The sequence below is a fragment of the Leishmania donovani genome, chromosome 35, assembly GCF_000227135.1.
Source record: "Leishmania donovani BPK282A1 complete genome, chromosome 35".
Classification (NCBI taxonomy): domain Eukaryota; phylum Euglenozoa; class Kinetoplastea; order Trypanosomatida; family Trypanosomatidae; genus Leishmania; species Leishmania donovani.
In genome coordinates this window covers 138,607-152,285 of record NC_018262.1, presented here as the reverse complement: position 1 = coordinate 152,285, position 13,679 = coordinate 138,607, and the positions used below count along the sequence as shown (strand labels likewise).

General features: G+C 56.6%; 2 protein-coding genes across 2 annotated transcripts; both read right to left on the bottom strand.

Annotated features, from left to right (window-relative positions):
• Window positions 1-2: 2 nt before the first annotated feature.
• LDBPK_350490 (proteophosphoglycan ppg4) lies at window positions 3-1,361 on the bottom strand (the record flags this gene model as incomplete). The annotated part of the gene is made up of 1 exon (XM_003864594.1): window positions 3-1,361. A coding segment is annotated over one exon (1,359 nt), but the record flags the coding sequence as incomplete, so codon positions are not given.
• Window positions 1,362-7,063: 5,702 nt separating this feature from the next.
• Window positions 7,064-12,109, bottom strand: LDBPK_350480 (hypothetical protein, conserved; the record flags this gene model as incomplete). The annotated part of the gene is made up of 1 exon (XM_003864593.1): window positions 7,064-12,109. The coding sequence occupies one exon, from the start codon at window positions 12,107-12,109 to the stop codon at window positions 7,064-7,066; it is 5,046 nt and encodes a 1,681-aa protein (XP_003864641.1).
• Between the last annotated feature and the right edge of the window lie 1,570 nt (window positions 12,110-13,679).

Sequence of the window (13,679 nt, the reverse complement as noted above, 5' to 3'; positions counted from 1 at the left end):
CTATGACTGAAATCAAGCTTGCTTACCACCACCTCCGACGGGTTCACATCGGCAGGCACCTCCGGAACAGAACCGAAAAACTCTGTTCCAGTGATCTCCACTGCCACACCCGCAGGCGTGCAGTGCACATACTCCCAGACACAGAAGTTCGTGCACGTCCACAGAGGCTGCAAGTCTGTAATTGTGTACTTGAACGCCTCAAGGAAGTTCCGCGTGTGCGCTTGCTGAGTTGGTGTGTAAAACGGGATGGGGCCATCACACTCCAGTTCAGAGCTGCTGCTGCTCGAGCCGCAGTCTGAGGTGATTTCACAGTCGCCACCCAGAACGGTGGAGTAGAGTCTAACTTCGACTTTCCGCGTGATCCAGCTTTGTGGCACGCAGGTACAGTAGTCAAGCTGGAGAGAGACCCTCTGGAGTGCTGTCATCTCACCCCATTCTTGCGGAATAATACCAGTGAACTTGTTACCTATCAACTGCAGGTCAAGCAGCTTCTTCAGACTCCCCCAAGACGCAGGGAGGGTACCTTCAAGTAGGTTGTTCGAAGCTAGGAGCTGCTCAAGCAACCGCAAGGAAGCCCAGGAAGCCGGGAGTGTTCCGGAGAGACTAAGGTTCGTTAAGTTGAGAACCTTAATGTTTATCATGTTGCCCCACTCCTCGGGAAGACTTCTTTCATCAACTTTCTTCTGTAGATAATTCCTTTCCATCTTGCTGGCCCCTGCCCATGCGGAGTGCGGCGAGCCTATCATATTGTTGTCCGATACCCGAGAGACAGGCAGAGAGCTGGCACGCTGGGCGGTACTCGCCCATGCCGCCTGGATGAATCCAGCATCGTCTGTCATCACACGGCTTTGGATTGAATTTCTCCGCATCTCTGGCGGCGTATCTTCGACGCCCGTGGAGATGAACACAAACGAGGAGAGCGAGGTTAGTTGATGCCAGCTGACAGGCAGCGTGCCCTTCAAGTTGCTGATGTCGCCGGAGAAGGTGAGCTTCGTTACCACAACAGATGATCCTATAACGCCCTCAGGTATTTCAGGGAGGCTGCCGACGAGGTCGTCGACGTTGAGACGCACATGCAAGCCGGCCTCTGTGCACTCCACGCCCTTGTGCGCGCAGAAGTTGTCGCAGGTCCACACAGAAGTCAAGGCGGGGATGGCCGCCTTGATGGCGTCTAGAAACATGCGAGTATGCTGCTGCTCGGCGGCAGAGTAGTTCGGGACGCGCACGGAGCAGTCGAGGGTGCCCGCCTCATCGGAAGCAGAGCGCACACCCACGCAGACAAGCATCAAAAGCGAGGCGCACAGCAGCGCCGCCGCGATGGCGGGTTGCTGCCGCGTGCACCGGCGCCAAAGAAAAGACATGACGGCGGCGAGGATCCTGCTGCGATCAACTGAAAAAAAAGAGAAAACGTAAAAAGCAGCGGCGTCAATGACAGTCACACCAGTGGACGGTCACACGTGCTCACAAATTTCCCGCTTTTCCTCCAGGATGGCTACTGTTGGTGAAAGATGGGCAGTTCGACTGTGACAGCAACGTGTGCAGAGTGTGAGAAACGGCGAAAAATAAAAAAGAATATGAGTGCCAAAGAAACGCGCAAGGCACAAACAAAGAAGCGAGTGCGCCAGGGTGGGCAGACAGGCAAGGCGAGCGGGTCGGTAAAAGTCGATGAGGGACAGCGCCGAAAGCAAAAGCAGGCAATGATCTACCAAAACTCACTCCCTCAGCCACTTCTTCAACGTCTTTGTGTCCTTTTCCTCTTTTTTTTAGCAAAAGCAGTTTAACTAACGTTCCGCACGTTTGATAATACTGTTGTCGCTGCTAACTTTATATATCGTTGTGCTCGGCTCGGTGTCTCTGTGCGTTTTACGACGCTGGTTCCGTCGGCCGCCACACGCACAAAGAACACCGCCTAAACACACGAAAGGGAAAGACGAGCCACGAAAAAAAAAATTTAAGCGAGCCAAACACGCAAAAAAAAAAAGAAGCGCGACGACCCGCAGACGTATGCCGACTAAAAGAGGGTGAGAGAGGGCTGTGCTACAGTAGGGACAGAAACGCGGCGAGATACAAGCCAGGCATGCGCGTACGCACAGGCACACACAAAAAAAAGGAGGGGAAAAGGAATATAAAAAAACGAGAAACGGATTGAAATTAGCAGGCACTGCAGATGTGGGAGTGAAAGGAGGCCCGCAAGCAAAAAAAAAGACGAACACCAATGCAGACAAGGACAGAGGGGACCCCCAGAGAGAGAGAGACGGGGCTTGAGACAACGGCACAGACAAAAACGCGGTAACGGGTCAGAAATGGGCGCGGAAGAGAGAGGGAGAGAGCGGGTGGCAGAAAGAAAACGAAAAAGGAAGCTTAGAAGAAACGGCAGTCAATGAAACGGGGGTGCTGGGGACAATGAGAAGAGGCAAAACAAGTGTCGAAGAGGAGGTTGGGAGGGGGACGCTTCTGGAAAGAGAGCGGCACGTCACCTAGAGAATGTGCACAAAGAAAAGGGGGAGGTGGTGGGTGTTCGGTGGTCGGTGGTGGACGTGGAGAGTGGCAGTAAAGCAAAACGAGTCAGAATTTTGTATGGCGTTGTGTATGTCTGTATGTGGGTGTGTGGGTGTTCGCTGCGGTTCGCTTCTTCCGCTGCTGTCGGCCCAAGCGACTGCTCTTGTCTTTGCTTTTTCGGAGGAGGAGAGCAAATTAGACGGGGGAGGGTGCACTAAACACAACTGGGAAACTAACGGCGGTCTTTTTCTTTCGGTCCAGTAATTTTTTTCTTGCCTTTTTTGTTCGGTTTCTTTGCGTGCTTCTTTCTTCGTCGCTTGCTTCACCTATCGCCGTCTCCCTCGACTCCGCTGTGGGATAGCCTGTGGTATGCGAGTGAGAGAGCAATGGTGGCTTGATCACCTCAAAGAGAGCCTGCGAAATGGAGGCGTAAAATGAAAAATAAAACAGAAGCAAGAGGAGGTACAACAAAAAAAAAAAACGGGTGGCACAAACAAAAAGAAAAACAGACGAGCCGTCAATGCGAGCAAGGGAAGACGGGAAATCGCGTAGGGAAAAGAGTGGTGGTTCGTGCACTTCAACTGGACTTTGCTTCGGGGTGCTGGAACAGTATGCAAGGTGAAAGCAGGCGAAAGAAATCAAACAACAACAGCAAAACAAGAAAAATAAGGCGAGCCACCTAAAATGCATGCACAGACAGAGCACCCTCTTTTCTCCTCGACGGCTGACGTTCTTTGCCTTTTCCGTCTATCTTTCGTTGTTCAAGTCGTCTTCTCAAAAAAAAAAAATAATAATGGGAGAAATAGTGTATGTATATATATATATTTGAAGAAGTGCACAGAGAAGGAATGAAGGCTACCGTGCAGGAAAGAAAGACAATACAAAAAAATGCAGCCAAACGTTGATGCCGAGGCGAAGCCGGGGGGGGGGAGGAAGAGAGATAGGCCCCTGATGATGATGGCGGTGGTACACGTAGTTTTGTGGAGAGAGCGTGCGCAGGCCAACGGCAGCAACACCAACAACAAAAGAAGACACGTACACAAGAGGAAAAATGCGTTTTTTGTGGTAACGACTCTTCCTCGTTCGAGCGTGTGATTTCCTTATGCTTCTTTTCCTCCTTCCACGATGGTCTTCCTTTCTTGTTCAGCGGAGTTGCCGTTCCGTTCGTCTCCTGTAGGCGGGCAGTTGCCACTGCCTTTCGATGAACGCAACTCTGTCGGTAACCGCGCAGTGACGCCGTTCGCCTTTGTTGATACACAACGGAGGTGAGGGCAGAACGCCGACAAACACACAAAAATAAAAATAAAAAACGAGTCGGAAAACAGAAAGGGAGAGGCGTCGGAGAGAGAGAGAAAAGGAGAGAGGAGGAGACGAAGAGGATGGCAGACACACGCACACGAGATACTGTCGCAGACGCCGAGGGAAACACTGCAGGGGGTGGGTAGGTGGATGGGTGGGTGGGAAGAAGCGGAGGCCTAGCGAAGAGAGAAAAATCAACAGCACAAGAGCAAATACACGACGATCAACAAGAAAGAAAAGAAGACGGTGCTCTGATCGTTCCTTTTTTTTTTGGGGGGGGGGGGAGGGGTCTCTTTTTGGCTCTCCGTGCCCTTTTTCGTCACTTATTTTGCCTGGCCTCACAAGCGCGCACGGCGTTGGGTGTATTTATGGATGAGGAAGCAAACGTTCCCAGTCCATGAATACGGCGTTACAACACAGAGAGAAGAGTATCCAGCGCACGCGCACAAGCGGTATCGAGAGATGATGGCTGATGATGCACGCCGGAAGGGCAAGAAAGAAAAAGAAAAGAGCGGTGGCCGCTCCTGAGGTCAGTCGATGATGGTAGAACAGAGGGTGGAAAGCTGAGAACGGAAAGGGAAACAGATGGGCTATGACGCATGCACAAAAAAAAAATACTAGAGCCACGGAAATGACAAAAGAAAACAAAAAGGGATGTCGATGTGTCGACGGTTATGCGCGTTCTGTTGCCGAGAACGCCACGTCGGAGAGCAGTACGTGACGATGAAAATCGAGCAGACACAGCACACACACACACACACACACACAGAGATAGAGAGTGAGTTAAACCACAGATATGAAGATCTGTTTTTTTCTTTGCTGAAGTACGCACGCGGACGCTTACGCACACAGCGATCGGGGGAAAAGAAAAGAAAAAGGGGTGCGCGCACCTAAACGCACAGAAGCAGGCAGGCAGGCAGGCAGGCAGGCAGGCAGGCACCGAGCGGGGAGGGGGGACGGGGGATGGGGACGAATAAGCGCAAAGCTTCGAAGAATGAGAAACGGAAAAAAGGGGGGCTACAGCCAAAAGGACGGACAGAAAAAAAAAAACGACGGTCGCTGGCAGCGAAGAGAAACGAGCAGACGTCGGCAAGGGACAAAAAAGCAGGTGGACAACCGCAGGAGGCCTGCAGGGCAAGGGTGTAGCGAAGAGGGGAAGGGAGACGCCACAGAGAATACGCGGCTCGACGAAAAATCCTACACACGCACAAACTCGTAGCGTAGAGGACTTTTCTTGTCGTTTGCTTGTTACTCTTCGCGAATGCCTGCGTGATTTGCTTAGCTGTTCACCCTGTACCCCTCGCAGTTTATTTTCGTTCTTCTTGCGTTCTTTGACGTTTTTTCGCTTTTTTTAGGGGGAGGGATGGGTGTTAGGGGAGGTGTTCTCTTGTATATGTCAAGAATGATAACTCTCTCGCCTAGAAGGAGCAAGCACACACACACACACACACGAGCACAAGTAACACGGGGGCTGTGGTGGGGGTACTGGTGACGGTGTCTAGAGGCACGCAATGAGCAGAGAGGAGCTGAAGAAGTGAGGAGTCGCCTTTGACGGGGACGGGGGAAGTCAAGGGGGGGGGGTGAGGGGTGCAGGCACAGAACGTATGGCAGTCCGCGCACACAAGCACTCTGGAGAGACAGAGAGAGGCACTGGCTACGCAACCACAAAAAAATAAGAAAAACCCTGTAAACGTAAAAAAGGAAAGAGAATGAGTGCCCTTATTTTTCGCGCACGGTTGTCTTCTTGTTTCTGTTTCTCTTTGCCTCTTTACGTGCACTGTTTGAGTTGTGCCGATCTCCTTTTTCCCCTGCTTTTTTTTTGTTGTCTTGGGGAGGAGGGGGTGTCTTGCGCGGAAAACGAGCAGATATGTGCAGTGGCCAACGAGAACACAGGCAGAGAGAGAGAGACAGAGGAAGACAGAGAGAAACGGGGGAGCAGTGAGACACGCACGCGCACACACGAAAAAAAAATTCTCAAAATAAATGGATTGTTATGTATGGGAACGAAACGAGTGGCAATAAAACCACACCAGACAAGGCACAAACAAAGATTTACAAAATACACACACAGAGAGAAAACAAGAAGAAAGTACACTGAAACTGTTTGGAGGGAGAGAGGGGGGGGGGACTGGTGAAGCAATCAGAGAAACGGGAGAAGGCACAAAAAGGATAGAAAAAGATAGACGGGCACGGGAGAGCGCGCCGTGGCGGTCGGGTCGGTGCAGGACTGACGCGCGCACACGCAGAGGTAAGACGTACGGCGATGCAGGAGAGTTGAAGAGCTGTGTTCTCCGTATGGATGCCGACGCACGAGCGAGTGTGTGTGTGTGTGTGTGCGTGTTGGTGGATCAAGCAGGCACAGACGCTTAAAAAGTCAATGAGCGCCCCACAAAGGAAAGAAAGAGGGACGTGGGTAAGTGTCGGTGTACGGATGTATGGACGCAGCCCTCAGCAGCGGTCTGCCTTGCTCTTTCTAACTCTCAAGGACACAGCAAAGGACGGTGGGATGCTGCTCGCGAGTGCTTCAGAGAAAGGCAAAGAAACTTTATATGCAGGCTGCCTTGCCGATGCACTTTTTTCTTCGACTATACGGTATAAATGCCTTTGTTACTGACGCAATCCGCTTCCTTAACTTCTGCTCATGCTCTCCAATATGTGTCGTTACTTCGGCGAAGCAACACGACAAGAGAGGGAATAAGAGGCGATCGCCGTTTGTGGTGGTCGATGTGCACATATGTGCGTCGAAACGCGCACGCGTGCATGCGTCAAGAGAGGGAGGAGAGACGGAGAAGGAGAGCGGTGGAGAGGGAGAAGACAGCGAGTAGAGGACACGTCATCCATGTGGCGCACACAGGCAGCACCCTCTCTGACAAAGAACAGGCGTGGAGGAAGTCGCACGCGGTTGTGTGCGCCATCGACTATCCAGGAGAGCCGTTCCCGAGGGGAGGGAGTTGGGGGAGGCGAGGCAGCAAGGCGGCAGATGCGCCGCACCGGCAGCGGGTCTCAAACGGCGGCCATCGGCACCGTTGCTGCGTACTTTCCGGTTTTTTGTGCTTGCTCGCTTGTGTGTGTGTGTGTACGTTTTGGCCTATGGGAGTAGAGTCACAGCGAAAGATGAGAGAGAGATAGAAGAGACGCTCGTTGCGCCTGCCATATTGCGTCTTCTTACACCAGCACACATGCACACATATACACATAATACATATACATGCAGGCACACACACACACACTCATGCACCATGTCGTTTAAGGCCTCCAATTCTCTTCACATGAGCTCACTCTCTCCGCGCGTCATGGTGTCTTGCATCGCCTGCTCCCGCTCCACCTCGAGGACATTCGAAATAAACGCCACGGCTTCGTGAAAGTCGCTTGTTTTGCCATGAATGCAGCGGAACTGCACCATCGTGTAGCCCAGGCTGGCAGGCGACAGAATAACGTCTAGGTCGCACACGCCATTCACCAGCGTCACCGCGTCACTGCTGCTGTAGGCCACTCCTGGATGCGCCAAAGTCGCTGACGTCGTCGACAGGATGGCGACCGCGCTCGAGATGGAGGGGAAGGGAAGCTGTGTGACGTTCTCCTTGACCCTCCGCTGCCCACCAGCTGCCGGCGTGGAGTTCGGGCCCTTGAGCTCCTCCCCCATGCCGGGGGAGAGGGCTGAGCGGCTGCGCCTACTATGGCTGTCGTCGATGGCGGTGTTCACGGCGGAGGAGCTGTTGTGTGGGCAGGAAGAGAAGCCGCGTGTGTTGTCACGAACGCCGTCACCGTCGCGAACCGTGTCGTGGCGAGGGTCGGTGTGCGCGTCCTGCCCGCGAAGGTGCCGGCGGCGAGCGCAAAGCGACGTCGGGGTGTGTTGCAGCGAGTTCGAGGGGCAGCAAAGGGCAACGGGGTGACTTGGAGCCGCCCCCCTGGCGCTAGCGCTCCGCGATGCCATCCGGTGCGCAGAGGTGCCGCCCGTCGCTCGGGGGCGGCTTGACGAACGATGCATCGGCACAGCGGGGCTGCGTTGCGACTGCGAGACGAAGGCGCCGCAACTTGTGAGCGTGCTGCCGCTGATCTCTGGGCTGGGAGAGTGCATGGCAGAGCCGGGTGAGTCTGCTCGCGCGAGACTGTGGGGGCTGGCAGACGACGGCTTCGTGCACGTGGCGTGCGAGCGCACAGTGCTTCGGTCAGACAGGCAAGGGCTGGGGTTGTGGGGGTGGGTGCCAGCGTTGCTCGTCACCGCCGTGCTGCCTGTTGCGCCATTGCCAGCATCTGAGCTGACAGTGCGTCGTTGCAGTGAAGACACCGCCGGAGTGGCGTGGTTGCGGCGCTGAGCCGAAAAGCTGCCTTGCAATCCTATAGGGGAGCAAGTCGCCGCCGGGTCTGTGCTCGCCGCCATGGCCACCAGCGGCGAAGACATCGGCGGTGTCGCCGTGCTCGTCGTGGGCATCGTCGCCAGCGAAGAGGAGCCGAGGTACCGAAACGAGTAGACGTTCGCAGCGTTGGAGACCACCTTGTCTGAGTACAACAGCTGCAGTCGCTCCGGCATGCTTGCCAGCTTCGTCAATATGACGCTCTGCAGGCCAGTGACAAGAAAGCCGTGCCGCACGCACTCCGTCACGTTGCGGGACTGAAACAGCGCGGCGAGGTTCGTGGCGGCAGCCAGCTTGCGGCCAAGGGGGTGCTTCAGCAGAATGTCGCTCTTCACGATGCCGCGCACGAAAGAGTTGAAGGAGACGGTGATGGAAGACGGCGACAGGGGGGATTTCGGCGCCCCCCGCGATGTGGCCTGCGAGCCGGTGTAGGTTGTGCCACCAGCGGCGGCGGTGGTCGTGGCGGTGTCAGAATCGCCCGTTTCGGACGGCTGCTTGGGTGTGGTGGCGCTGTAGTGCGTCGTCGCGGGACTGCCGCCCTGCGTGGCACCTGTCGCGGAAGGCAGCGAGTGAACTTTTGCAAATCCCCGAGGCGATGCGGCCCCGGAGGCGTGCAAGAGGCTCATCGTGTTCGGCGCTGGCCCCCGCCGCTGCGAATAGAGGGAAGCCCGGTTGTGGCAGCAAGCCAGCTCTGACTCGTGGAAGTACTTGATAAAGGAGAGACACTCCTCCTTGTGCACAGCTATCTGACACTTCTCAAAGACGCGCTGCACCTGATGGAGCTGAATGACGCCGCGGTGGTTTTCGTCGAGGCTGTTGAATGCCGTCCTTAGCTGCCGCACCACCCCCCGCTCAACCGCGTCCATCTCCGTCCCAATGATGTTAACCAACTGAAACTCGCTGTTGTGAGTGAAGGGTGTGTGGGCCAGGTCCTTGCTCACCCACGCATCGCGAAACTGCTGGAAGGTGATGCTGGCGGCACTCGCGTCGCCGGTGAAGAGACATACAAGCTCGTCGACGTCCTCGGTTGGGACGACGTCACCGTGGAGGGTCGTGAGCATATCGCGCACCTGGTCCCGCGTGATGCAGCCGTAGCCGTCCGAGTCCACCTTTCGAAATGCTGTCTCGAGCACCCACTCCTCCTCTGGGGTGATGGAGTGGTGCGTAGAGAAGTCCAAGAAGTTACAGGTAGTGTGCGCGGAAGCGTCGCGGTGCTGGTCGGAGCCGGGGCTGCTGCCGGGCGCGCCGCCTGGATGTGCAGACGGTCCCACGTTGAATGAGGTGTTGTGCGACGGCACCAGCGGCACGGGCGCGCGCACATCAGGGGTGAAGGAGTGGAAGCGAGGCGACACTGCAACAGCGTTGGTCGCGTTGCTGCCACATGAGCTCGGCACGCCATGGCTGGTGCTCATCCAGGCCCTTGTGTCACCGCCGCGGTCGGCGCCGCTGGGCCCCGCGCACGCGTCGGCTGCAGGCCCCGCTCCTTTGGCAGACTTTTGAGGGAGAGGGTGCCGGAGTGCCGAGTCCGGGCTCGTGCTGCCCAACGCCTCCATCAGGTCCTTGCGGTGCGGGAAGTCCTTCTCGAGCTGCAAGTCCCGCCTAAACCATGGGTTTGCGATGATCTGCTCGATGGTGGGTCGGTCCGTTGGCTCTGGGGCCAGCATCTGTGCCACCAACCTCCGCGCGGCCGGTGAGATGCGCTGGGCCTCCTCGTCGTTGAAGGCGAACTCGTTCACCTGAATCAAGTGCAGCGTCTCCTCTTCGTCTCGGCCTTCGAAGGGCAACCGGCCGGTCAGCATGAAGAAGAGAATGACGCCGGCGCTCCACAAGTCCTGCTGAAAAGGATCCACAATGATGGGCTGCGACTTGCATGGCGTCGAAGCGCCGAAAATCTGGCTACTGCTGTTGGACCGTCGCTGCCGATGGCGGTGGTGATGCTTGTGCTCATGAGCCTGGTGACAGTGATGCAAGGCCTGCGGTGACGCGCTGCTCGAGTTCGGCGTCTTCAGCGTCGAGCCGGTCGTCGGCGGTACCGGCAGAGGCAGTGACGGCGCGCCCACTGCATCCCTGTCGAATGCCGTGACGGGAGGGCCGAGCTCACCCACGTTGGTGTCGGAAACGGCAATATCGTCCTTCGTGCCTGGGCGGTGGCGTGCTGGTGACGTGATGGCAGACTTCGAGTCAGTTGGGCTGCCGGCGGGTGAAGAGAGCGTGCTGGGCTTTTCGGCCCCAGTAGCGCTCGGGGAATCGGCGATACAGGCTGCTGCCGCGGCCACCGACTCGTGGAATCGCGGGCTCGCAAAGGACGAGGTGGTGGGGGACACGGACGGCGACGCACCGGACAATGGCGACGGCACACGCGCCTGTGAAGGAGCGTTGGTGCGCAGATGCCGCAGCGGCTGATGCAGCCTAGAGTTGCCCTCTTCCGCTTCTCCGTCGACGGAGAGAGCGGCAGTGCTGCTCGAGCGCTTCAGTTTGGCCTTGGCATCAGCGCTTGATGGCACAATTATCGCTGCCTGCTTCCCTTGCGGTGACTTAGCGTGGCCGCTGCGCGCATGCGAGTCATGTCTATGATGGTGATGATGGTGGCCGCCACTGCTGCTGCCGCTGCTGCCCATGAGGGATTTTACGAGGATGCTAAGCCCCTCCCCGACCTTGTTCAGCCCGCTGGTAGGCGACACCCATTTGTGCCTGTGGCCGTTGGTGGCGCTGGCGAGGCTGTGGGTGCTACCAGCGCGGTGCAGAGAAGAGCCGGGGGCGGCGGCCTCGGCGGCGGACGGCAGTGGGGTCAAAGACTCAGGTCGCGCCCGTCTCTTCTCCACCGACGGCTTGTGCGCCGCTCCTGCCTCGTCCGTCAGGCTGGTGCTGTTTGACGTGCGCAGCGAGGCGCCGCTACCTTTGCCGCTGATTTTGCCGCGCGCCTTGCAGTGCTTTGAACTCACCACCTCCGCTGCCCTCCGCCGCCACCCTCGCGCCAATGAGCCGCTGCACGACGATGCGTTCGACGCCGCGGATGACGAGGTGCTGAAGCTGGACCAGGGTGTCGCGGTAGAAGAAGGGGAGTAGCGAGCGGGATCACCCTGATGTTGGTCCTCCGGGACTCCCAAAGTCTCTGCCGGCACCGCCATGTCCCCCGCGAAGGCGAGCTTCCACTGCTGCGAGGACGCCATCACCGCCTCCGGGCTGGTGTAGTGCAACGTCCCGAACATGCCTCCATTGTTAATGGCGTCGAGGAGAGCGGCGTTGCCGCCCGTGCCGATTGTCTGCTCCGGGTCGTCGATGTTCTCCTTGGCAATTTTTGAGGAGAAGCCGAAGTCGCACACCAAGAGGCGGCCGTCGTCGCTTAGCAGCAAGTTCTCTGCCTTCAAGTCCTTGTGCGCGACCCCGTTGCGGTGGCAGTAGTCGATGGCAGAGAGGAGCTGCTGGAAGTACATGCGCGCCTCGTCCTCGGCAAAATAGCTCTTGGAGAGAATCAAGTCTAACAGCTTCCCGCCCTCCGCCAGCTCCATCACAAAGTAAAAGGCCGTCGTGGAATTCAAGAACTTGTAGAACTTCACTACGTGAGGGTGCTCGAGGGCCTGCATCACCATCGCCTCAGAGATTATCTGCTGCTCAAAGGTCTTGGCCAGAGCAGCCACCGTGGAGACAGGAGCCCCACCGAGGGGGTGCGACTCCACACCATCGGCCTCCCACGGCGACGCGCCGCCGTCTGCGTCGTAGTAGGCGACGGGGTAGATGCCGGAGCTTGTGAAGAGATCCTGCTTCTGCAAAATCTTCAACGCGAAGCGGTCCCCCGATGGAAGGTACTTGACGACATAGACGGAGCCGTACGCACCCTCGCCGAGGCGATGGCCCACGACGTAGTCGCCCAGGACCTTCACCTCGTCCTCCAGGTCTAAGGACCCGGTGAAAAAAGAGGTTGTATTCCAGCTCATCGTTCGGCTCACCAGCTGCATGACGCCTTTACACTGCTGTTGTTGCTGTCGCAGTGGGAGACACAGACAGCTCTTTCCCGCAGCTTCCGCCAACAAGCGCGCAGAGTGGCGGTGTGTAGGTGATGAGTGTTGATGGAATTAGCGGCTTTTTTTCTTCTTTTAGGGGAGGGAGGGGGAGGGAAGATACCTAAAATGGAAAAGGGGGAGGGGTGGGGGGATGACGGCTGATAAACAAAATCAACAGCAACGAAACAAATTTTGGTGCGTACGCGCCGTGTTGCGCTGCGCGTGGCTCTGTGAGAGGGAGGGGGGGAGCGGCTTGTCTGGGGTGTGCGTGTTGTTGGGTTGGCGTGTTGTTGTTTTTCGCTGCGTGTGCCGCAAGGAAATAATTCTTCGAAAGCAAAAAAAAACGGACACACACACACACACACACAAAAGCAAAACTGTAAAGGACGCCGCAAACAGACGACAACGTAACGCGATACACAGTAGCAACAAAGGAGGAAAAAAAAGACTCGTATGGATTACACGCAATCAACTAAAAGAGAGACAGCTGAGCGGTCGTGGTGGTAGTAGTGGTGGGAAGGCAAGGCGAAAAGAGAGACAGCGTAGTCCGCAAAAAGGCACACGCACGCACGGCAACTCCAGCCAAAACGTGCCCGGCTGTCTCGCGTCCCTCCTCGATCTTGGTTCCTCTTTCCTTCAGCTCCCTGCCTCCGTATGCGCGTGTCTATCTTGTGTGTGCAAGCTTCACTTCCCCGCTACCCAATTATGTGACGGCAGGGGCTTTTGTGGAAGCCACGTCGCCAAAGACAAGGACAGCGAGAGGCAGCAGAGAGAAAATTCACCGGCGCCCCTTGGCTTTGCGTCTGTGAATGTGCGTCACGTCCCGACGCGTTCTTCCTCTCAGACTCGTCTCGTCGCTGCGTCGAATGAGACGGCTACCCGGGGCCTTATATGGGTATGTCTCTCAACGTAGAGTTCTTCGGCACACGCACCCACACAGATGCGCTGTTACGCGCTTATATGTCGACCACCAAAAAATTGTGCGGGGTGCACAAGACCCTCAAGCACTGCCGTGCACACGCGAGAGTTTGTGAAGGGCACGGGGCAAAGACAGCACACAGAGACGCACGCGTGTGCAAAAAGAGGACAGAGGGGGACAAGAAGTGCAGTGCAACAATACAAGAAGCAGGTGAGTGAAAAGAAAAAAAGAGAGACGAAGGGCAGTGTGTGAAGCGAAAAGAGTCAACGCTTCCTTCTCGTGCCTCCCCCGTCTGTCCTTTTCGCATGCACGCACACCGACAGACAGACACGCCCGCCGGAGACGGCGCACACAACGTTCGTGTATTGGGAGAAACGTGAGTTAAGGCCAACGAACGGCAATGAAAGCACGATACCGGCAGACGAGCGTTGATACGATGCTGGGGGAGCGACGAAGGCACAGGAGTTGGCTGGAAAAGCGGAACGCTGAAGAGAAGCGCGTCGAGAAGCGGTGGCAGTGCAATGTTCTGCTTTCCACGCCACACGTTGACGTCAACAACGGCAGCGGAGGTGTTGAGCGTGGCGGTACGCAAACACAAGGGTCACT